This window comes from Hetaerina americana, unplaced genomic scaffold, assembly GCF_022747635.1.
Source record: "Hetaerina americana unplaced genomic scaffold, ioHetAmer1.1.p SCAF_4, whole genome shotgun sequence".
Taxonomy (NCBI): Eukaryota; Metazoa; Arthropoda; class Insecta; order Odonata; family Calopterygidae; genus Hetaerina; species Hetaerina americana.
The window spans coordinates 25724200-25750443 of NW_027286985.1; the positions used below are offsets into that span (position 1 = coordinate 25724200).

Consider the following 26244-nt stretch of genomic DNA (forward strand, 5'->3'; position numbering starts at 1 on the left):
ACCCAGATGTGCAAATTTCACACACCATTGGGCTTAGTACTGGGTGAACTTTATCATCGCCTACCAAACCGACCTTTGGGTTGATTACTGTGTCTGTGGTTTCATGTATTTATCATCACTTATTTTCATGCAATTAATAATTTAATTCCTGTGAGATGTGATAGATTCATACCTGTGCAGAAAATGTATTTTTGGAAGATTTTTTAAGGGTTTTATATCTGAGGTATTTACAAGTGATACCAGTTTAATGAATATCAGGCATGTCTTTGACAATTTAGTTTTGGAACATTTCCAGACTGAAGCTGTGTGGCCCATACATACGTGATCCGTGCAATAAATGCACAAACTGGTGCAATCTGGTGGCCATGATGCAGACTATAGATTCTCTGGGTCTCACTGGGTCTCAGACAACCAGCGCCCACTAGTGGCACTGGTTGCCTGAGACCCAGTGAGCCATCTGTGCCTGGCAGATTGTCGAGCTGTGCATATGGTGCCAGTTATTCATGCATTAATATCCATTGTCCTTGTTTTACTGTTTGTCAAAAATGAAAATTGACGAATTCACAGAGCAACAAATCAGCATCAAGTTTTTTGGTGAAGTGCGGTAAAAGTTATCTAGAAATTACTGAAATGTTGGCAGCTGTTTACGACGATAATGCTCTGAAGAAAACATCCATTTTTAAGTGGGTTAAATCAAACCATAAACATTAAGGAAAAGATGATCGAAAATCAAAGTCATGCTCCTGGTTTTCTTTGATGTTGAAGGTATTGTTCATCATGAATTTTTTCCTGAAGGACCAACAGTAAATGCTGAGTTCCACCATACAGTTCTCAAGCGTTTAAGAGATCGTGTGCGATCAAATTTGACTCAAGGTGATGGATGGATCCTTCATCATGACAATGCACCTGCACATTCAGCATTGATTGTTCACTAGTTTCTGGCAAAAAATTCAATCACAATCCTTGATCATCCTCCTTATTTACCAGATAAGGAGGATGATCCCTTTGCAACTTTTTCCTAGTCCCAAAATGTAAAAATGTGATGAGGGGACATCACCGGGAAGATGAGGACACGATAAAGCAAGAATTGGCAAGAAAACTAAGAAGTTTAACTGATGAGGACTTCCAAGGATGTTTTAAACAGTGTAAAAGAAGATGGAGTAAGTGAATAGCAATGAATGGAGGGTACTTTGAAGGGTACAAAATAGATGTAGACTAAATTTGGCAAAATAAAGTTTTTATGGCCTCAGTTCGTGTATTTATTGTGCAGACCTCATAGTTCAGTGGGTTTCAGTGGAGGATGTGCCACTTTATGTTCAAGATAATTCATGTGGAGCTCTACCATTACAAGCACAATTAGTCAGTAGTGATTCCATTTTTAATGACAGAGGGATTCAAGTCAGTGGAGATTCATTGGAGAAGGGTTGTTTTCTATGAAGAAAACTGCATGTCAAAGACAGACAAAATGGCAGATTCACCATATTTTCATCCAAGCACACAATGTCTGATTTCAGACATTTGCAGCGCAATCAGTGCAAACCATCAGCACAGCATCAATGACTTGGCAAGTGATTTTGATGTTGCCATTGGTGCTATGCACAACAGTGTCTCTCATAGCCTTCAGTACCAGAAATTGTGTTGTACGTGTACCCTCCATATTACCTAAATGCCACCAGAAACAAAAAAAGGGCTCTGTTTTCAGAATTTTACTTCCGACACCACTGAAGATGAGCAATTTCTGCAGCTATTACAGGAAAGAAAAGATGATGTGGCCACTTTGAACAACTAGGAAAGTTCGTAAGCATGCTGATTAACCTAAGCCAAATAAATTCAAAAGGTTCTGCTGGAAAATTAATGCTGACTATATTATTCAGAATGCAGTGATTCATCTTATTGGAGTCTCAGGACCCCAATTGCATAATCAATGCCCAGCAGTTTCCTGAAGCCCTTAAAAATCCACATAAGGCTATCGAAAACGTGTTCTGGAATTCTGGATTCACCACACACATCTTCAGTGGGTTTTATTTGAGCATGCCTGAAAATACTTAAATCTGTAGTTTTCTAATAGTTCATATGACAAAAATGTTCTTACTGGTTCTTCAAAGGAAAAAGGTCTTTGTAAAATATTCACATTTGTTCATCATGGTCATGCTAAAATTGAGGTGTCCATAAAAACTCATGTATTGTAATTTTCATTTTATTTTTTCAAAAAAAAATTAAATATTTTTTTCTAATTTCAGTTATTCAACATGGTCATAGAAACATCAGAGAAATCTGAAAACCTAGAAGAACGTCTTAGAATTTTGTTGGAACAGACAACACTCTCAGTTTATACAAACATATCCCGTGGGCTGTTTGAAAAGCATAAATTGGTTTTTAGTTTTATGCTGTGTGTTGACATATTAATAGATGCTGGGCTATTAACAGTAGACTATTGGAATTTTCTGTTACGAGGTCCTATGTCCGTTAATCCGGTGAGCATTTAATTTTTATATGAAATATTTAATTGGAATGGGCACATTAATGGCACTAGAGAATGGTAACTTTCCTATAATGCATATATTGATTAGGTTCAATTGAATTAAAAAGAGGACAGGTGCATTTTAATATACTTGTTCTCACAAAATCCCAGCATTAGGAGAGCCATTCCTGAGTAAGTACATTTTCTAGATTTATCAAGATCCATTTTCTGCCTCCAAATACCATTTAAATTTTTGGTAAATTGAAATTTTAGTATCAAAACTTTCAATACTGTCATAATTTTCTTTACCATGACTGAATTAATCTTGGCATTCAAAACTATTTCTCAATGAAAACTAATAATGCCCCTTAATCTTGGTAAGAGTGCCAATTAGTTTTTTTTAATCTTTGGATGGCTCTCACCATATGTGGTTTCTTTTGTTAGGAAAACCACACATAGCTAATTTATGATTTTACCTAATGATTTCTGAAATTTAAAGATGAAAACCTTACTAGGAGGTAACAACCACGAGAAGATGAAATAACCATTGGTTCCCAGGACTGCTTAAGTAATCAATTTTTCAGAGCACGGGGGTGATGTTACTGTTTAAGAAGTCATCCATTCTGAAAGGTTAAAGCTGTAATCAGACTCATGCATGCCTTTCTTATCAGTTTTCTTTGGTATAACAATAAGTAGAAACCAGAGTTCTCCTTCCTTTAATGTTCCATGCCAGTTCCATGCATGTATTTTTTTACTTAGTTACATTCATTGTGCCTTCATCTTGTGTTTTGGAGTGATGTCAAAGCTATGATTCCTGCTTAAAAAGGATTCATTCATGAATTATCATGATTAAAAGATTCTTTTATACTCGGATGGTGCTGCAGAGGTCAGTAGAAACCCATGCATGGCCTTCCAATTATGGGTAAAGGATGAATCATAGTGTTTTGGTCAAGACACTATGAAGGAAATAGCAAATATGGAGCAAAATTCAAATACAATTATAGGGAGTGATTATGAATCACAAGCAGGAGAGATGTTGGTGCCAGGAGAAGGAAGGTGAACATTTTAGGAAGGATCAGAGCACTAGGAATGTAGTAGCACAAGACAATCGGGAGATATCATAGCAGATTTCAGTGATAGAGAAAGAGGGTAAAATACATATAAACCAACAATTTATTTCTAAAACTCAGAATTAAAGTAAGAACTTCCAATATGAAGCAGGAACAAATTCAACCCTGTATGGTTTGATAAAAAAGGAGATTTTGGCACATGTAGCTTGTTTAGAGATGAATATGAAGCAAATTAGTTACAGAAAGGTAGTCGAAAATTTTAGAATGGTTCTATTCAGTTGTACTGTAGTTTCTATGGTGATTTTATAAAAATATTATGTTTTTGAGGGAGAAGGAAAATTATTTTATGTTGCCATAGATTAATAAAAATATTGGGGTGATAATGGGATGAAATTATATGGGTAAAAATAAATAATTGGGATAAAATTATTGGGGTAATGTGATCAATTGTCTAACATTAGGTTGCAGCCATCTCTTTTTAAACTTTGCGCCAGGTGAGTGTGATTCAGAGAGAAACATGCAGGAATGAGAGGAAGAAGACATAACCCTCTTAGTCAACATGAAAATGAGCTACCGACCCAGATTATACAATCCTGAGATACCCCATTCACTTAAAGAGGGTACACGCCTTCATATTCCAGGTGGTGTAATCTTTGGTCTCTTGTTCAGAGATGCATCCAGGTAACTCATCTGCCCTGTGACCTTGAAGATGTTTGGTCAGATACGAAGGAAAAGAATTCTGAATTCAGAACATTAGACTCATCCATGTTGAAAAGTTTCCTCAGTTTAAATGTTAAGTGTGGTGAAAACATGCAAATAATAACTAATTGTCTTATATGGAATCTAATCAAAGGTTCAGGTTTATACTTAGTCATATATCTAAGGTCACCATCAAGCAAAGGTGAAGTAGGCCTAAAATATGTTATTCCTGGTACAGACCTCAGTGTCCAAGAAAGAAGAGAGGATCACAAACAAACCTGTTCCCTAAAATTAATGTTTCATGTTGTGTGTTTCTGAAATGTGTTACAAAGTGTAGACATTATAGCCCTTATTAATGTAGGAGGTGAAAATTCAGTGATAAACAAGGAATTCTTTGGAAAAATCCTCGAGAAAAATCCCATCTACATAGTTACTAACAAGTAATTTGATAATCTTTAGATGTATAGATAGTTTTCAAAGGTTATTCATAGATAAGACTATATAGATGCATTTCCCTAATGTGTGTGGATAAAAGAAAGCCAGCCATCACCCACTATTTTATAGCAGAATCTTATTCCAAAGCAATTTGTAATTAGGATATGGATTTAGTTTTCCTGATCATGTGCAGTGTCATTAAAGACATCCTATTGGGTACCAGTTGGCACGCTAGACACAAATTAGTAATGGATTTCAATAAAATTAATGAAGCAAGTTCCTGTAATTCACAAGATGTGGGGTCAGAAAAAATATTCTGAACTCCACTTGCATATTCCAGTGAATAGAGTGCTGAGCCCTGCTCCTGGGCTCAATTCCAAGTGATGACTATGGCCACCCTCAGCTTTATCCAAGCTGTGTAATTTTTCAGGTATCAGATCTGGGGAACCCTTAAGCAGCACAGGGAATGGAATCCCAGAAAACCCATGTGTCAATTTCAAATTCCTAATAAGGCGTAGCATTAAGTGAGCTCGACCCTCACCTATCAAATTCATCTTTGAGTTGGTGGTACTTGTTGATGTGAGCATATTAATTGTGATATTTACTTCCTTCTGGAAATTCACAAAATTGTGATAAGATACATATTTTATCACTCAAGAGCATCAATATTGCAACTAATTTATCCTTGTATTTTAGGATGCTCCAAAAAAACCTGATATAGCACTCTTAACTGATGGTATGTGGAATGCAGTTAATTTCCTGGAAGATAATTTTCCACCATTTGAAGATCTTAGAAAAAATGTTGGAAGAGAAATAACTATAACTGTGGGAAATTTTACACAGGTTTGTTATAATATTTGTTCTCGAGTTTTGAAATCAAACATAATAACTATTCGTTGGCTACCTCATGCTTATGAATACTAAAAGAAATTTTATGATATTTGCAGATAATTCATATTTCCGAGAGCCAGAGTAAATCAGTTGTGCATTGGAATGAAAGATTAAATGATTTTGAAAGACTCTTAATACTAAAGGCACTGAAAGAAGAAAAGGTGAGATAATAAGTCTATTTTATTGATTGTAGACAAAGTGTAGAGATTTTTACTTCATGAAATGATACTTATTCATTTTCTTTGGAAATTGAGCTGTTTAGTTCCCTCCTAAAACGTTATTAATTCAAAAAATGATTGCATTAATTTTGATCTCTTTAATTGAAATTCCTATACCTTTCTATTTAACTACTTTGGTCAATATTGTCATTGTCATGTCTTTGTTAATGTAATACTGACTTTGACTGGTCAAGGTTGTACTTCTTTCTTCCTAATCTATTTCATCCATCAGGTATATCTGTTATCCCATCAAGTCTCCCTGATTGCAAAATCACTAAAAATAGCTAAATAAAACTTATCATCATGCAAAATTAGTGCAAATAAGTAGTAGTACTTACCCCTGACATTCAACTACACCATTAACTCATCTCTCTTAAACCGAGTAACTACTTTGAAAGACCAAGGCATTTTAACTGGCCATAAACTAAATTACTCCAACCACATTCAGGCTGTTAAAAATAAAGCAATGTCTCCATTAGGTCTTCTTTACTGCTTCACAGAAATTATAGATCCAATGGCTCTCCATTCGTACTTCTCAACAATTGTCCTTCCTCTAGTGTCATATTGCTCCCCAATTTGGTCCACCTCAGCCCCAACAAATCTAAAATCCCTCGATTGTATCTCTCACTTCTTTGCCAAAATAGTCAAAATGAGTCCTACATTCTCGCAATATGTCCTCAAATGCTGTTCTGTCTTCTTCATCTATTTGCAGCCCCCAAAACCGCAGACCTAAAGCTTATTTAAAAATCCCCCACAGCATCCTTAAACTCGACTATTGATTGCCCTGAACTGCTCTCTTTCTTTAACTTCAGGATACCTACTCAATCTACCCGCACCCACTCCCTACTACATCTGCCTATTCCTAGGATATCTCTCACTATGCGCTCTTCTTTATTTTGCTTATCCTCCCTTCTAAATTCACTCACTCACACTGTCGATCCCTTTTATTTACCATGTAACAATTTCACCGCCCAAGCATCCCACCTGTCAATGAATTAAATATTTCCCCTGTCTATGTTCGGTTCTCATTGTTTACTATAATGCTGTTATTGTATTCTGTCCTCTTTCATGTTTTTGTTATATTTCTTACAGTAAATTGGTGCTGTTGTATGAAAATAATGTTTTATAATAAATAAATATTACCAAAACTAACCAGACTATTAGCTGAGATATTTCTCTGTCCCTATATTCTATAAGATATTCCCTCCCTTATATTCCCACCTGAGACTGCAAATTGTCCCTCTCCACCCCTCTCCTTCCTGCCACAATACCTTTAAACTATGCACAATTCAAAAGGTATCCTTATCTCCACCACTTTATTCAATTTCCCATTTTAAATTATTGAGCATGGTGGAGGAAAAAGGAATCCTGGGGGAAATCCAAAGGCAGAGGGGGATCGGAATGTTGCAGGGGGTGATGTGGCAGAATTTTACAATAGCATCCCAAACCCTACTTGGGGCTGCTTTGTGGAGAGCACTTTAATTGGAGTATGCCATCTGTTTGATAGGACATTAAACTGTGGACCCCTGGGTGCATTTCATTAAGAGTAGACTAATGCTGACACCAGGTTTCTCTCCATCCTTCCCCAGTTCTCTGAATAGTCTACCCCTACCAAATTACCCACCTATTCCTCATGCCACAAATGATCTCAGTTATTGATCGCCTCCCATAATAAGTAATTCCAGGATAGGCAGATGAGTATTTTGACAGGTGATGGAATGTTGAAAACTGCGATACATAGAGGGGAGAACATTAGGTAAGGGAGGTATGGGAGGAAAAGGATAGACATGCCAAACAGAATGAAGTGAGGTAGAATTTATGCAGAGTGGAAGAAGGGTTTATCATTATGTGAGGTCTCAGGTTCACATTTTAGACGAGGTCCATCTTAATCTTTCTTAAACCTACCTTTTTTGTGTCTTGTCTATCTCTGTTATACATGTATCACTTCTGTTTCATCAATGACTCAAATTTATCTATACAACTGAGACCAGTTTATAACTGGATCAATCAAAGGCATTATTTTTAATGATCAAAAGTGAAGGTGACTGATTTCTATTTGTGAAAAGCTTTAATGCCATTTACATACTGTTCTTTGATTCTAAATATTCGTAGGCTATAGCATGAGTTATCCCAGACAAAGTATCATAAGGGAGAAATGTTTAACCATTGAAAGCATTTAATACATCTCAATGAAAAATTTCCAAGGTTTCATCGAGTGTAAATATATATATAAGCTGGAAAAAAGTTAAACCATATAATTAGAGCTATAATGAACTCACAATCATTTATATAGTATAAAGCATTTACTACTATGATATTGATCATGTGTTGGTGGTTTAGATTTTTAGAATGTTGCATTGTCATTGGCTGCAATGTCGCATTTAACCCTCTACTTTTTCCATTATGTAAAAACAACTTTTACACCATGTTTAGGCAGTAAATCTGAAAATTATTTTAATGTTATTTTAGTCTATGATGAGAGTATTTTCTAATATTTACCCTTTTGGTTAATCTTTTTTCCATGAAAACCCACAGCTGGTGTTTGCCATCACTGAGTTTGTCAAGGAAAATCTCGGGAAGGCCTTTATTGAAAGCCCACCCATAAAACTGCAAGCAGTGTAAGTAATATTTCCTTCATTCCAATTGATACATTCAAGTGAAGAAAAATTGAATTGGAAATGCACACATGCAAAGGACTGTCAAGGCTATTGGTCAAAAGTTGGACAACATTTAATTTCATTGAAAAATTAAATATGCACATATTATAATTTATGAGATTTCATTATGTATTCTGGACTTTTGTAAAATATGAGTTGCAATGAGTACAAAAATATATCCAAGTCAACATTGGAAAAAAATCCACCCTTCTCACACAAAAATAATGTGATTGCATTTCACTAGTTATAACTACAGACACTTTTAGTTGAAATATATTAAAGTCTTTTGGTTGTGAAACATTTCTTCCAAGTGGTGTTTTGTATAGGATGATTCATTTTATAGTAATATAGTATTCTAAAAATATTTAGAATCAAAGAAGTGGTATTTAAAATGTCCTCAAAGAGAAATTTATCATTTCAACTTTAGTTTCAATCATTGAAAATAATGCCTTTGATTCATATTGTTATAGACTGGTCTCACTTCTATAGAATATACACATGTGCGCGGATGGCATATTTGTGCCATCAGTGAAACAAAAGTGATAAAACATATATAGTCAAGAAGCAGACAAGACCATAATATGCAAATGAACTGGGAACATATTAAGGTTTTAAATGATGCTTCATTTATATAATTATTCATATGGACTCATGTAAGCTTAGTGAAAAATGAATAGGTCCCTTACCACTCTACTTTTTATATGTGATTTAAAGAGAAACTTTCCAAGTCCCATCCTTGGTCTACTATCAATTTATAGTTTTCCTATCTCAAGTAAGTAGTAGTGATTTGAAGTGAAAAATTTCATGACAACTTCTCTGATTTGTAATGTAGGCACACATCACAAGAGATCCACGATAGTACATATAGCACATTTAGCCATGGAACAGCTATGGTCAGTGTGAAACTATATCAATTTATAAATTAATCCATGTGCTGACATAGCAATTCATTCAAAGAGAAACCTTGTATATAACATCCTGAATGCAATAGGTTTTGTCTATAAACATTTTATTATTTATACCAGTTCTCTAGCATTATGATAATTGACATATTTATTTTGATTGATTTGTTAAAAAAATTGTTGATATGTGCATGTTACAATATTGTAAGATGTTTCCTTGCATAACTTGAGGGATCAACTTCTTTGAATGTGTCATTAAACCAACACAAAATATGTCACTGAATAGTTGTTGGGTTGTCATTGTGACAAACTCAAATCAAATTGCTGTGGAATGATTTGTCTCCCCTTCAAAATTCCCAGTGTAACATTAAATGCAAAGCCCTTTATTAAATATCAGTGTAAGTGTGAGTAATTATAGAAATATTTCATGATTCATATTTGCGGCTCATATTTCTTTCTGTATTTGGGAAAATTAGGAATCAAAAATGGAAATCACCCAGGTGGCTCTAAGTCTTTCCCTAGTATTTCCTCATTTGAGAATTAGAAGTGCATTGTGGAGAAATTCCATTTCAAGACTAAATGATAACTCCTCATTCAAATGTTAAAATTTCAGGATTTTTTCTTCACTTGTAAATTTTGAGAAATGCTTTAAAAATTCTCCAATCCCTTAAAGCTGAACACTTAAGTGACTAATTTTGTTGTTTTTTTTCATTTTTCCATGTAGGTATCAAGATACATCAAATGTCACTCCATTGATATTTGTGTTAACGACAGGCTCAGATCCTTTTGGCTCTTTTCAGCGTTTTGCTCAGGAAATGAAATTTCAAGACAAAATTCACACCATATCTCTAGGCCAGGGTCAAGGCCCAGTAGCAGAGAAAATGATTAACTTGGGGACTCAGAGAGGAGAATGGGTATTTTTGCAAGTAATCAGGCTTTCAATTTTCTTCTGAAATTAATTAGTTTAAAACTTGATTCGTTTGTACAAATGTTTTGACATATCATTTTAACTAGACTTAACCTACTTACCCACTCACTTCTTTACTTACCTCCATTTAAGAATTGCCACCTAGCAACTTCCTGGATGAACTCAATGGAACAGATTATTCAGAAAATTTCAGAAGAACCAGAAAAAGTAAATGCTAATTTTAGACTTTACATGAGTTCAATGCCATCAAAGAATTTCCCTGTGTTTGTTCTGCAAAATTCTGTGAAGGTTACTAATGAACCACCTAAAGGATTAAGGGCCAATGTAAAAAGAGCACTTACGGATATGGACCCTGATTTCTTCGAAGACAACAGTAATAATCTCATATTGAGAAAAAGTTAATGTGTTTCTCTTCATCCACCATTTTCATTAATATTATTTCTCAATTTTTAGTACTTGGAGTCGATTGGAAGAAGCTTGTGTTTGGAATCTGCTTCTTTCATGCCATTGTTCAAGAACGAAAAAAATTTGGTCCGTTAGCATGGAATATAGTGTATGAGTTTAGTGACAGTGACAGAGAATGTGCTCTAAATAACTTAAAGATGTTCTGTGCTGAAGGAACTATTCCCTGGGATGCACTGGAGTATATAACAGGTAACAAACAACTATGAAATATATTTTGCTTAAATAGACAGAGGCAAAATATACCATTGTAAAATTATGCTTTAGTTGCCTCAAGATCTATTTACTTTTATTTATCATAGGAATTTTATATTTGTGCATAATTCTTGTATGCGTACTGCGAGGGTTGCTATTTATATTTTCAGCCTAATAATGAAAAGACAGTAATTTATTGTTAAAAATAGCTTTATTGTTTTTTGAAGTATTCTCCATGATAGTCAATACACTTTTGCATGCGCTCAAAGCAATTTTCCTAACACTTTTTCCACTCCAATTGAGGTACCTACAGAAAAATGGTTTTTAAACACATCAAAGGCTTCTTCAGGCACCAAAAAACGATGGCCATGCAATTTTTTTCTTGATAAAAAGGAATAGAAAGAAGTCATAAATTGTGTTGCAAAATAAGGGCTATATGGAGGATGGTCCATTAATTTGGCATTTTGGCCAGTCAAATTGGTAGTTTTTTCAGCCAATCTGTGAGAGCTTGCATTGTCATGATGAAGAATGATCCTTTGTTGCTGCTTCTTTTTCCGTACTTCACCTAGCTTTTCTGGCAAACGAATGCTGGTGCATTATACATAATTCATGGTTCTACATAGCTCTAACAGTATGGTTGCCACACTTCCAGTTATTCCAAAGAAACAGGCAATCATTTGCTTCGATGTGCTTTGTGCAAGAAACACTTTTGTCGAATTTGGCTCGTCTTGGAAGACCCATACAGTGGATTGTGGTTTTTTTTCATGCTCATACACCTAGATCCAAGATTTGTCACCAGTGTAGATGTTATACACAGCTTTTGATGCACTGTGATTGTCGTATTCCTTGAGCATTTCTTTGCATCAAATTATACTAGTATCTTTTGGAGCTTTCTTCAAAATTCCACACAGATTATTCAAGTTATTAGATTTTTCTTTTCTTTGCAATTATCTTTTAAGTTTCTCTAGATAAATGCTTGATGTAGCCATTTTTTGTCTAAATGAATCTGCTATTATTTTTTTTATTTATTGCAGGTGAAATAACATATGGTGGTAGAGTTACGGACAACTGGGACCAGAGATGCTTAAAAACTGTGTTAAAAATATTTTTTTCTCCGGAAACCCTTGAAAAAGGTTAGTCTCAAGTTAATGCTATGCAGGCCTCCTTGGCATTTTGTGGCTTCTCTACTTTTATGCACTCCAGCTCAAATTTTTACTAATTCATTTTACAATTTTGTTTTAATTGGTAATATTTAGGTTCTATATGCATAAGTTGGCAGTTTATCAGATACTGTGATGCCTATGCATACCCATTCACTGTCTTGGGTATTAGCTAAATAAGATTATTATGTATTTCATGTGTTCCATAGTATGGCCTTGCTGGTATGAAATTTAAATTATAGCTCATGCACATTATTGTGGTTTCTTTAAATGATTATTTTGTCTCTCTGAAATAAATTTTCAATTGAATGATTTTTAAGTACAGCTCTGTCAGTGCGCATTATTTTAATGTTACTCGGCTACATAACTTTCAAGTTACTTTTCTTAGTTGATGTGGTAGCTCATTAATGATCAATGACAAATACTGGCTGCAAACTTGATGTGATGGAAGGGCTTTTACATGCTGATGACCGCTAAAGCTGTGCTGGCATGGACAATGATAATTGCTGCTGGTAGAGTCACCCATGCCAGATTGGTCAAAGAGTATGTGTCAGATGAAAGATATTCCACATAAGATTATTCCTCATGGAGACAACTGCACAAGAATAGCTATCAGATGTCCAATTTGACTCCAGTGGGATGTCCATAAAAAGTTGCATTAAAACAATTTTGTGATATGCAGTGAACTACCTCAATTATTTATCCCATTTAATGTGATAAAACAAGTGAGATGTGACAAACAGAAGACCCAGCCCAATGGAGTGGGTGTCATACCTGGCAAATGGTTAAGCAAGACCTCTTCAGTCATCATCACATGAAATCCTTGCCTGCTCAAATTGATAATAGAAGAAAAGAAGACAAAGAAGAAAGAAAGGGAATGGAGGTTTGAAATTTTAGATGGTGTTGATGCCAGAGAAGTTATAAAATATAAGGCAGGAGTTAGAGAGGGGAAATAAAAAACATCATTGAGGATTGCAATAGGAAACCACATTAGTTACCATTCCTATAACCCCTATTTGTCTGGTTTGTAGATTTTGATAAGTCATTTGATAGAGTGGGTTCAGAAAAATTAATGGATGTTTTGCCAAAATGGGAGTCGTTTGGAGGGATGGACAACTTATCTGCAATCTGTATAAATGTCAGACTCCTCAAAAGCAAGTGGTGGATGGAGAAATCAGATGGGTAGTGTTAGGAAGAGGGGTAAGACAGGAGTGTCTATTATCACTTGTGCTGTTATGTGTATGTGGAGGAAATGATTAAAGAGACATGGGAAGAACTGGTGGTAGGAATGAAAGTCAGATGGAAATTCGTAAAATCAGTTGGGTTTGCTTATGATCAAGCTTTAGTTTGCCAGTCAGCCAAGAGGTTGCATGCATTGTTGAATTGGAATTTCAGTGTGATAGGCATGGGATCAATATAAATAAAAAGAAGGTTATGCGGTTTTCCAGAAAGAGAAAGGCTAAGCTTAGCATTAAAATAAGAGGGCAAAAACTTGAGCTGGTAGAACAGTTTACCTACCTAGAAAGTGTTCTGGGTCAAAGTGGCCAAAGTATTAGGGACATATAGACAAGGGTTGCATTAGGCAAAGAAGCTTTCACTAGGAGAGAATTGATGACAGGGACTTTAAGTAAAGATGTTATGAAAAGCCTCACCTTGATATGGAGCGTGGTTTTGTATAGCACAGAAGCATGTTGTTGTTGAAGCAGAATGATAAGCATAGACTGGAGGCTCTTGAAATGTGGCTGTGGAGAAGGATGGAAAAACTAAACTGGACAGAAGGGAAAACAAACAAGGAAGTGCTAGGTATAGTGAAAGAGGAGAGGGAACTGTTGGGAGAAATCAGAAGGAGGTAGGAAAGATGGATGCTGAGCATTTTGATTCGGAATGGGATGTTAAAGACCGCGATAGAGGGAAGAATGTTAGGCAACCAAGGAAGAGGCAGGAATAGGATAAAAATGTTGGATGGAATTAAGGAAGGAAGTGTATGGAGTTGGAGAAGGGCTTATTGTAGTGCATAATGTTGGATTGTGTTTTGTTAGGAGAGGTGAGAAAATTGTCGCTGTATCTTATAGTAGCTTGTGTCCATCCAAAACCTACCATATCCGATAGATTACCTGTAATAATTAAGTCTTAGTACCTTCGCCTATTAAGCCAGCCATCATGTTGATTACTGCGTTCTTGGTCATATCATGTTATAAGAATTCTCGAAGTATGTGTAGCAGTACTCAGTCCCTGGGCCCAACCCTCATTGACTGGGAGAGTACTATGACTTGATTGACTTTAAGTTATTTATACATTTAAGTCCCTGATATATTTATATATTTGGACTAATTAATTTCAAGATAATGATCTTTTTCATGAGCCCAATTAATATAAGTAATGAAGATGGATATTTTCACTGTTTTTCGATATTCTCTTTCTTTGGACATCAAACATGGAAGAGGTAATATTTTATGAGGAATGCAAACAAATGTGATGCTTAACATATTTATCTATAACTCTGATTATACAAAACTAGGTAGGCACAATTGAATTTAGTGAATTGTTTTTCCTTAGCTGCTCAAACCCATTTTTATCATATAATTAGCCGGGTCACTGTTTTTTTGGGGATTTTTAGCCAATCTACAAGCAAAGTTTTTAATTGAAATCCATATAGAATTTATGCAAATTTATTTTTCCCAAGAACAAATAAAGCGGCTGCTAATACTACGAAGCTGGAGGATATGGGCAGAGGAGGTGACACACTCCCCTTCCTCTGGTAAACTTGAAATAAAATTTTTTTCAGATCTGGCATTAACAATAAGCACCCCATTTTTTGCTGGGATTTCATTGAAGAGTGTGTATGCCCTCTGCAATAAATAATTTTTTGGCCCATCCACATGCCTCATGAAGCCATTAAATATATCAGAGTGTAGAATGGTTACTCCTTGAATCAAATGCTATACTACCCTTTTCAGGTTTCTATGACAGAATAAGATGTTCTATTTTCCTCTCATGAAATAATCAATTTAGTGTAAGCATTAAAACAAGATACTCAGTTGAATGGTTGTACTGATCTTAGGGAGGCTGCAGATGTTTTCTGTTACCCTAGAGCAAGCCAATAAATGTTTTTTTGAGCAATCTTTTTATAAATTCACTTTAAACCTAGTATCTCCTTTGCACCTTTCTTTCTTTCTTTCACTTATGGATTTAGACTCCATAGACATATGTCAAATGTAAAAGTGATATTTTTACTTCAGATATGGTAGTCCGAGTTCTGACCAACTTTTGTTGGTGCAAGAATTTTGAGGGTAAAGTCTGCATGTATGTACTCAGTTGTGTGGTAATAAATAAGGGCTAACATGCACAATCATGATCCAAGGGCTAACTTTAACTTGGATATTCCCTGTTGTATGTTAAAGGGTGATTATTAATCTGAGAATGTGTCTCAACTAGTTCCGCCGGAAATGTTGGCAATAGTGATTCAGTTGGTAGGGAAACAGCCACGTCCAAACCTCTGCTCTCTTGATGAATATTTCATCTTGATTTATCAGGTATTAATTTTCAATCAGTATTTATCTGTTTAGGTTTGCTATTTGTTCTCATTATTCTGGACTCATATATTGCACAGTATAATTTATATTTTTGATTGTATTTTGTGTTGATTGATGGCATCCTCCAAAATTGAAACTATTCCACTAATGGATAAAGACTATTGCCATTGTTACAAAATTATGATAAACCCTTTTTTTTAGGTGATTATCATCTTAAAAAATGCTTAGATTTTCCATGCAAATCATGTAAGGGCCTGATTCAATTTCATTAAAGTGTGTGTTGGTACCTAAATACAACATTGTTTAACCATCCAGAAGATATTTCTGACTTATTGGAGGCTTAATAAAGGCATTTTCTTTTTCAGACTATAAATACTCATCTTCTGGAATTTATTATTGCCCAGAATTTGAAACGTTAGAAGAATTCAGACTTTTTGTTGAAGACTTTCCAATCCTAGAAGAACCAGAAATATTTGCCATGCATTCCAATGCTAACTTTATCTATGAAGTATGTATCAGTCAATAATTAATTATGCATATGTGTTCCTGAGATCAGTAAACATTATGATTAGTTCTGGACTTCTTATAAGCAAATAAGTATTCTCTTTTGTAGACATTATATGCTTAAATAACATTGTTGATTAGAAATTGGTAAAATATAGGTTAATTTTGCAGCAGAAATTGGTGAAATTTTACAGTGAAAATGGTTCTTTACATAATTTTTCTACAAATATGAAGGTAGGTAAGTATAAAGGTAATCATGCACATGCATGATATTTTAGGGTAGTTACCGGTGTAAGGTGTGATTCCCAGTTCATCATGATGGCTGAATGTTCTAACTTAAACTCTTATATTAAACACCTTGTGGTGACTGTAAATATCGAGGGTGGGGAGGAGGGTGGTGAACTCCTGAAATCCAAACAAAAATCACTCATAATTCATTAGTGGCTATTTTGGAGGATTATTTTTAAATTTTGATACATTCAATGCCATTGGCAAGTAATAGCTCTCATTGCTGACCCAATTGAATGGTGGAGGATGCTGAATTAACTTAATGTGATCTGAGAAGGCTGTTGATAGCAACTAACTTGACATTCTACTCATAATGTTTAATAGAGAGTTTTCATAATATTTTTAAACAGTAAACCTTAAATCATCCTCTAAAATTTGATGATCTTCCTCAAAAAAGTCCATTGGATGCAACGCTATCCCACCTTTTTATCAGTCTAAAGAGATAAGCTGGAAGCTATTATTTGATGGGGCCTTCAAAATTGCTTCAACATACTTCACCTCTGATTGAAACATAAGATTAATTCATATTTAGTTTGTAGTGGAATGACCATGCACCATCACTTATTTTTGCAGAATATTTTTGACTTTATTAAAATTCAAAATTAATATTACTTGTTTTTCTGCCCTGCTTTTGTGTTCCTTTTGTCCCCAAGCATAATAAAATCCTATTGTTCAAGATGCCCTGCAGTCTCTAAATTAGTAGCATTAGTTTTAAATGTATTTATTTTCAGCTCTCTTTGTAGACAAAATTTAAAAAATTATTATTACTCATATATATGAAAGCAGATGAATATAGAATACAATCAGAATGTACGTGGTCTGTCACACAAAATAAGTAGAATAAATTGGGGGAAAACTTTAGTGTAGATCAAAGTACAAATTACTAAAACTTTTCAAAACAGCACCCTTGTGCATCAGCACACCGATGTCAGCGCCTCTGCCATGCTTCTGCTACACTTCCTGGAAGGTGTTGATGGGAATCTCGTTTAGGCACCTCTTCATGGCCTCTTTGACATAAGCAATGATCCAAAATGTTGCCCAAAGGGGTTGTGCTTAATTTGTACTCAAAGGCCCATGTCTCATCACTAGTAACCACCTATTCTAAAAAATTTGGGTCACTTTCACAGTGATCCAAGAGATCAAAGGCAAGATTGTCACACTATCAGTCTTCCGACAGCACCTCGGCACACCCTTCTCACGGCTAAATCTTCTGTAAGAATGCAATGCACCTTGGTTTTCTGAATATTGCTTTCTGTTAACTTCCTGATACTTGGAGGTCAATTAGAATTTAGCATGTGTCTCCGTATTTTCACATTTCCATCACACTGTGCTGTTGATGGATGTCCAGGGTATTCCTCATCATCCACCTCCTCATTACCCTCCCAAAAGATCCTGTGCAAGCAGAAAACCATCACTTGAGACATTTCTCCAGGTCCATCCCAAAGCATCCTTAAGTTCTCCTTAGAGTCATGTTCTCCGAACCCAATTTTCCGAGTTTAACACAGAATTTTATCGCATATCATTGCTCCATGGAAAGGGCATTATGAATTTGTGATGCAACACTTGAATAGGGGTTCAGTCTACCAGCAATTCTCAGACTGTGATGGCCCGCAAATAACTGATGCGGGTCATGTTTCTTTCCTAAGACCTGTCACCATTTTTCCTGCCATAAATCATCCCACTCCAGTCATCTGCTTCTTGAGGAAAAATCGTTTTACTTACTTTTTGGGAGAGACCCTGTATTTTAATAGATTTCGAAAAGGCTTTTGATATAGTGAATTGGGAAAAATTGATGATTGAGAATTGCTGACTCGGACTTCAGGTAAAGATGTTGCGAAAAGCCTCATCAAAACCTTGATATGGAGTGTGGTTTTGTGTGGCACAGAAACATGGTGTCACTGAAGCAGAATGATAAGCATAGGCTGGAGGCTCTTGAAATGTGGCTGTGGAGAAGGATGGAAAAGGTAAACTGGGCAGAAGGGAAAACAAACGAGGAAGTGCTAGGTATGGTGGCAGCTGAGAGGGGATTGATGGAAGATATTGTAAGGAGGCAGGAAAGATGGATGGAGAACATTTTGATTCGGATGAGAATGAGATGTTAAAGACCACGATAGAGGGGAGAATGTTAGGCAAGCAAGGAAGAGGTGGGAATAGGATAGACATGTGGGGTGGGATGAGGGAGGAAGGAAGTACGTGGGGATGAAGAGGGGCTTGTTGTAGGATGTTGGGTTGTGTTTTGTTTGGAGAAATAGCACATTTATTTGGTAGTTGTGTTCATCTAAAACCCACTTCAACCAGTAGATTATCTAATAAAAAAATATGAAAATGAAATTCCTCCCACCCTCTTTACAGGGGTATTCTTTATTCACTACTGCATGTTAATAACTCTATAAATTAATATACTTCTTCCAATAGAACAACATTTTATAATTACAGTGAATTCACATTACTGTGCTATGTGCAAAATATTATTTATGAGATCAAAAGACTTTAAAATGTCACTTTGGCCAATGAATATTATTATTTTTACTATGCAGGAGTAGTGCTGTAAATGTGCAAATTTTAATTGTGTTCATCAAATATATTACTTTCCACTGAATCAAATCTGCAGAAAGTAAACTAAATCTAGTCAACCTATTAATATATATACCTTTGCGCCTAAAAAAATATTGTATTTGAACTTTGTTTTAGAGCAAGGAAACTCAGAGCATAATGGGAACCATTTTAGAGATTCAACCTTGTGAGGTGAGTAGCAGTCTTGGTCTTTCGCCAGATGATATAGTTTATGACATGGCTGAGGATATCCAAAGAAGGCTCGTTGAATCAATTAGCAAGGAGAAATGTCAAGACTCACTAATGATGGTAAGTTAAAAACTTTGCAATTGTTGTGATATTATCATTAATGAAAGTGTAATTGGGGTTAGATTTGTAATTCTGTTTTCACAGAGAGATCATCGAGGTCGTTTGCCATCATTAACCACAGTTGTAATGCAAGAAACAGATCGATTTAACAAGCTTTTATTTGTCATACATGACTCTTTGATAGGATTACAGAAAGCAATTAAAGGAATAGTTGTCATGTCTGAGACTTTGGAGGAACTATATAAATCCTTTCTTAATAATCAGGTTGGGTTTTAAAATACCACTTTTCCTTCATGTGCAGTATCATTGATTTACTTCTTGTTCCAGTCAATACTAAAATGTTAAGCTTTAATATTCACTCCTCAATTCGGTAGGTGCCTAAATTGTGGTGCAGTGTTGGATACCCTTCTGTAAAAAGTTTAGCAAGCTGGATATCTGATCTGGAGCTAAGAATAAATTTCATATCTGTAAGCCATTTTGAATAAGATAAAATAAAAAAAATAGTTTCATAAATGTTAAAATAACATGGATAATAACTCTTCTCCTCTTTTTCATATGCCTGTACATTGGTCATTATTAGGCCTGGTTACTGAAAGGCTTGCCAAATTCATTTTGGCTCCCAGGATTTTTCTTCCCACAAGGTTTCCTAACTGGAACTCTGCAGACTCATGCTCGCAAATATGATTTGCCAATTGATCAGCTAATCTTCACATTTACAGTACTTAAAGTATTTTTAGACCAAGAGGAAATAAATAGGCTTCATAAAGAAGATGTGCATCAGGTAATAATTATTTCAATAAGGACTTCACAATTGTACCAGTAATAAGTTAGTGTCAAACTTAAATGTGTCTCTTTATGTTACGAAGATAAACCCCCAATTTTATCAACCAGCCTAAAGTAAAGATATTACCTTTGAAATTATGATGAAGATGAGGATTGAATTTATTTTCCAAAATAATTTATCTTGATTGTGAGAAAAGCTTTTGTGAAACTTCTATCAGATCAAGTAATCAGCTGCCGATGTTCTGATGGCTGTCTCTGCCGTTATCCTCAGAGCGTAGAATGCTGTTTTAAAAACTATTATATCTACTTGTTTACCTTGGACCCTGGGTGGGCTCCTTTCCGATGGGTTAATGCAAAGTTTTACCCTATATTTTGTTTTAACTTTTATTTTATGGCATTTTCCTCATCACTGGGGATCTTTGTGGAGTTAGGTGGTTTCATAGTGAATAAAAGTTAATTTTTTTTAAATATTTGATATATTTTGATAGCATTATGATCAGTTTCATCCATAATGGCACAATCAGATGTAATTCACAAAGTCAAATTGTTTGGTTTACATTGAGACATATACATGTACCAGCACATTTCCTTAAAAATAAGACTAGGTCATATTATTTTTTGTTCAAAGATGCATTAGGGCTCATTTTTATGTCTTATGGTCTGTGATGGGCATGTTAGGCACAGATGGATGTTAAAAGACAAAGGGGGATACAAATTATGCATTATATCCCTTTCAGCCAAAAACAATATATAAGCAGCTGACTCCTCCAGATGATGGGGTAATAATCCATGGCCTGTTCCTTGATGCTGCAAGATGGGATATGAATAGTATGCTCCTGACTGATCCTTTACCAGGTAAGTTGGTTAAATTTATGAACTCAATGGTAAGCAGTTTGAAAAAAATGCTATTAAAGTTTTGCTACAATGTCTGGTAATTATTGCCGAGTAAAATATTAACTTGAACAATGTGCCCAGCAGTCACCACCTTTCTCTATAGGATTTTAAAAACTCTTCTAAGGTGGCCCTCTAGCATTTCATTTCCCGACCACTGGAACTGGAACTACCACTACCACTGGAACATCTCAGAAGTGAATACTTTAGCGTTCTTATTATTTATGTATTTGATTTATATTTAACAGTAGTCTAATGGGTAAATGTAGGTTTTTGATCGACCCAAGGGCTAAGCACTTCTGAATCTAATATGACACTAAATTTTGAGGTACTCTAAAACCTTGCCCTAAAATAAACCATTTTCATTATTAAATTTTGTCTACTTTCATTTTATCCAAAATACATAATCTTTTTCTCCCTCTGTGTACCTCTCCTGCTCACATAATTAACATTTTCCCTTCCATGGCTGTCTTCCAAATTCTATTGCCTCTCAATTTGCCCATCCTACTTTCTAGAAGTTGAATTTCTCCTAACAAACTGTCTCTCTCCACCTTCCATGCCTAACTTTTCTTCATTTGCTTTCCAGTTAATTTGTTTCCATTCTTCTCCACTCTCATTTCTTGGAAGCCTCCAATATATGGATGGGCACTTACTCTCTTGCCTCAAAGCAAAATTCCCCTCCAAATATAGTTTTCATTAATTTTTCTTGATAATTTACTTATGGTTCCAGTTGTCAACCTAATCCTCTTTGCTAAGACATCTTTGCCTAATGCAATTCTTTTTTCAAGCCCTTAGTAGTTAGCCCATATTCATCTGAAGCACTTCCTAAGTAATGAGGGTAAAAATAAACTTAACATTTCCACCATAAAGATTTAATATTTCAAGACCATGGTTTTGATTCTGTGCATCATCATCAGGTAACATGCATCAACATTTTTTCAACTGATATAGTCTGACTCCAAGAGGGGAGTAAGGGAAAGGGGGTAAGTTGAGTTTAGGTGGAGGCCACCAATAGGCTACTGCACCTAAACTCAACTAACCCCTTATCTCTTTCTCCCCCTACCTTCCCCGGACTATATAAGTTGAAAAAATGTAGATGTATGTTACCTGATGATGATGCACAGCATCTAAACCATGGTTGTGAAATATTAAATCTTTATGGTGGAAATGTTAAGTTTCTTATGTATACATATCACTTCCTAAGTGTTCTGCCTGCTCTAGTTTTTTTCTGCCAACTTTAATGCTTGAATAATTCTTCAGATTTCTGGAAAACCCCAAGTGACTTTGTTTTGGAAAACCCCAAGTGACAAGCCAATTTTCATTGGCGACTCTGATTTTCCATATGATATATACAATGAATAATTGATCGCACCACTTTTCCACTTGATAGGATTTTTATTTTACAACCGGGTTTCAATGTATGACATCATCATCAGGTAACAAACTGAAGTTGTATGCTGGCTTATATACATTGAAGATTCCGGAAGGAGGGGAGAGGGCGTGGTAGGAAATGAGGGAGGGAGGGAGGAAGGGGGTGGGGGAAGACAAGGGAGACGTTTCCAAGGAATAGCAGAAAAACAGCATTTCGACCTTGTTAAAAACAGTACACATAGTCTTGGAGTGCGAACTGGTCCACTTGGGTGAATGATGGCAGTCACCAATAACCCATCGGTAGCCGGGATGATGCCATTAGGTGGGCAGAGGTTTGGAGGCCAAGGGGATTAGGCCCCTCTGGAAGGGTGGCGGCAGCATACCCCACACTTAACTCACACACTGGGGGGGTGGGGAGCACTCTAGGAAGGGGGCGGTTGTGTGTCACTCATGGTCAATGTTTACCTATGAAAGTTGATGGAAAGGAGGGGGGAGGAGGAAGTGAACTGCATGTCATTGAGGAGGGGGATTTTCTTCTTTACTCGTTGGACAATTTCCAATGGTTCCAACGTGTCTAATTTTTTGCATTTATTCGACACATTAAGCACTTTTCATTTGAAATCATTTTATCAAGTAGAAAAGTGCTACGATCAGTTATTCATTTTGTTCGACTTCCACTACATCACGCATAAAGCAACTCAATTTCAAGATATATACACTTGTGCAGTCTGAGACATGCACAGGTTTCAGATTAGTGACAAATATGTAGTTCCATATATTGTGTCCAAATAACTCCTTGCAATATGCAAAGCGAACAAATACATGAGATTACATTGTATTTATTCTAAATTTCTGATTTTAATCTATACTCCTTTTTACCATTAACCTCTTTACTGCTATGGTATAACAGTTGATTCCTCTTTCTAAACCCAAACCAATTCCCCATATATGGTCATTTATCCCTCTTTTCCATTCTTTTAATCATGATCCTAAGTTTTACCTTTGAAATTAAAATTATAGTTCTTTGATCCTCACGTACAACTACTTTTATATTTTTATAGAATTAATACTAACGAATCAAATCATCTGGCCAATTTCATCCCATAAATACGAGGGCGGTTCGGTACCCTTGTTTGACGACAAAGGGCGTTCCTGAGAGAAGGTTATGTTATAGTATTTAGGGGAGGCGACCGACAGCTGAGGTCTTTTGCGCCATTGGGGATGGACAGGAAAGGATGAAGGGTGTAGAGAAACCCGGCGTCAGCATTAGCCTACTCTTTACGAAAGGCGCCAAGGGGTCCGCAGCTTAACGTCCCATCCGACGGACGGCTTGCTCACTCAAAGTACCCTCCACAAAGCACCTCAAGTAGGGATCGAGATACCTCGGTAAATTATTCAGCATCACCGGGATTTGAACCGGGGCCCTCAGGATGGGAAGCCAGTATGTAACCCCCCGCATCATCTCGATCCACCTGTTATCATCGTGTGCTGCCATCTATCAAACGACGGTGAAACAAATTTCACTCTGATTTGAAGGTTAGTTTGGATTTGGCAGCCATGCCCGCGAGACGTGTTTCGTAATTTTCCCTAAAATGGAAGAAGAGCAGTATCGTTCGGTAATTCGCTTTTTGGTTTTGGATGGGAAGAAATGCGAGGAGATAAAAGAAATGTTGGATGCTGTCTATGGGGACGCTTCGCCATCTACGACCACAGTTAGATATTGGTTCAACGAGTTTAAACGTGGGCGAACATCTGTTTTTGATGAATGAACCTATTAAATATATACCCATAATGTTTTCCTTACTTGTGAGTGTATCTTCAGTTACAGTATATATCTCCACAGCCTTGTGAGATTTTCTTTGTCGCTTTTATCTCATGGTCAAGTATGCTAGACCTAAGCTACCCCCTTTAACATATTTTTTTCTGTTTAACTTAATGAGCTAATGTATTTATTGTTTCGCAAGTTTTTTTATGCGTGCTTTCCATCCTACCAAATTCTATTCTGTTTCATTTGATGCTCTTCTTTTCATAGCTTAGATTATGTGAACAGATTTTCCTTGCTTGATGACATTTCCCTTAACTCTCCAGTGCAATGCACCCATATCACCATCTGTAGCAACTCCTAATATGCTCACATCGCTCTTTCCACCACCTTTCCTAGCTCTTTGTCCTTTCTTCCTCCTATTTATATTGATATTCTTCCCTTTTATTCTCTTAGATATTCTGTAATCCGTGGCTTCTCTGTCCTATTCTTATTGTGTTATTTCCAGTTTTCATCAACCTTACCTTTAAAAAAAAAAATCCCCATTCTTCCTTTGCAAATGACTGATCATCTTTCAAGTATTTATGCTGCTGCCTGGTATTACTTTCTTTCCATCTTAGTTAAAGCTTCACTTATTTCATTTTCTGATATTCACTTTTTATTCTTGCATATTTCATCCCCCTAATTAATGTTTATTGCTTCTTTATTCTCTTGAATTTTACATTACACTTAATGAGTGCTAAATTATTATCCTAATCTGAATCTGCTCCTAGAAAACATGCAAATTGATGGCATTTCTCCTAATCTGTGCCTTAAACTGGCATCTTCTGTATCCCTCGGCATTTCCCATGGTGGTTAAGTGTGTGTTTATCAAAATTGAGTAATTTCTCATGCAAAGCTCTGTTCTTTTCTTTCATGTCATTTCTCATTCCTAAGCTATTTATATTCTCCTCTCTCACTATCTTTCCCCTCCCTCACCGCCACATTCCTGTGTCCTTCACCATGGAGTTTTTCCTTTCACAATCACGTGATATCATTTCCTCTAGCGATGAGTAAATGATTTGCACTTCCTCCCTTTATTTATTGATATGTAACCTAAATTATAACCAAGTTATTTGAATCTGGCTTGATAATAATAATAATACTTTATTCATTTTAAAAATTCAGATTAGTCCATGTTAAAAGCGTTAGAAATTTTCATCCATGGAAAATTACTAACTTTTAATATGGAAATCAAACCATTCCACCAAGTGAAGCCTGAAAGTGTAAAAATATTATTCTTCAGCCTATTTGATTGACACCACATCAGACCAGTCAACAAGATATCGTTTAACAATCTTTTAAATGATACATATCTAGGTGTCAGTTGCTCAACATTTCCATTACTTTTTCAGTGAATGATTGTTTTTAGATGTTAAGCTGGCAATTTTTTCTACTCTCCAAACTGCATTTCTTGTGTTATTAAAGCATAAGAGATTCAGTTTGCTTCCATTTGGACTTCAGTTAATGAGCAGGCAGTAATAACAGGCTTACTGGTGAATGTGTATTATATAGCAGACAATTCTGGAAAAGCAAAGAATAATTTTGAAATCCTTTCCATGACCATCCTGATATTGAAATAACACTTCTTGCTTTTACCCAGAATTTTTATACATGAATAACATAAGCTGTATCACAGAAAATATATATGTATTATGGATAATGCGACTTCCATGAATTAATACCTCCTACAATTTTTTCTGGCTTCCAAAATGTATTAACATCCGCTTCAATTTTTTATGTCGTACATAAATCCTCATGTACACTGAATTACTGAAGGAATTAATTCAATGATGCTTTTTTCATTTATGCATTCTCATTACAGGTGAGATGAACCCTGCTTTGCCAGCAATGCAGCTTCTTCCTAAAGAAATCTCTAAAGTTGTTGATAATCAAAAGCAGTATGTAGCTCCCATGTACAAAACACCTTTACGTGCAGGTGTTTTGTCAACAACTGGCCATAGTACCAACTTCATCATGCCAGTACTTCTGCCAACTAGTAGTCCATCAAGTTATTGGATTTTGAAAGGGGCAGCACTTCTTACTCAAACTTCAGAAATGTGATCTTGTATCTATAATTGTATGTATATTAATACTAGCAGTTTCTTTAATAAATTGGAGGATAAATTTCAA

At 35.7% G+C, this 26244-nt stretch overlaps 1 protein-coding gene across 1 annotated transcript in view; it reads left to right on the plus strand.

Annotated features, from left to right (window-relative positions):
• Nucleotides 1-26244, plus strand: part of Dhc16F (Dynein heavy chain at 16F) — a 90367-nt gene extending 64123 nt beyond the window's left edge. The window contains exons 49-63 of the mRNA XM_071590153.1: nucleotides 2241-2474; nucleotides 5362-5508; nucleotides 5613-5717; nucleotides 8310-8392; nucleotides 10058-10259; nucleotides 10394-10634; nucleotides 10715-10915; nucleotides 11953-12051; nucleotides 15977-16119; nucleotides 19095-19265; nucleotides 19350-19529; nucleotides 19640-19732; nucleotides 19846-20046; nucleotides 20786-20903; nucleotides 25937-26244. Of these exons, the coding sequence (XP_071446254.1) occupies nucleotides 2241-2474; nucleotides 5362-5508; nucleotides 5613-5717; nucleotides 8310-8392; nucleotides 10058-10259; nucleotides 10394-10634; nucleotides 10715-10915; nucleotides 11953-12051; nucleotides 15977-16119; nucleotides 19095-19265; nucleotides 19350-19529; nucleotides 19640-19732; nucleotides 19846-20046; nucleotides 20786-20903; nucleotides 25937-26175 (2457 nt within the window). The 3' untranslated portion in view covers nucleotides 26176-26244. The remainder of the gene's footprint in view (nucleotides 1-2240; nucleotides 2475-5361; nucleotides 5509-5612; nucleotides 5718-8309; nucleotides 8393-10057; nucleotides 10260-10393; nucleotides 10635-10714; nucleotides 10916-11952; nucleotides 12052-15976; nucleotides 16120-19094; nucleotides 19266-19349; nucleotides 19530-19639; nucleotides 19733-19845; nucleotides 20047-20785; nucleotides 20904-25936) is intronic.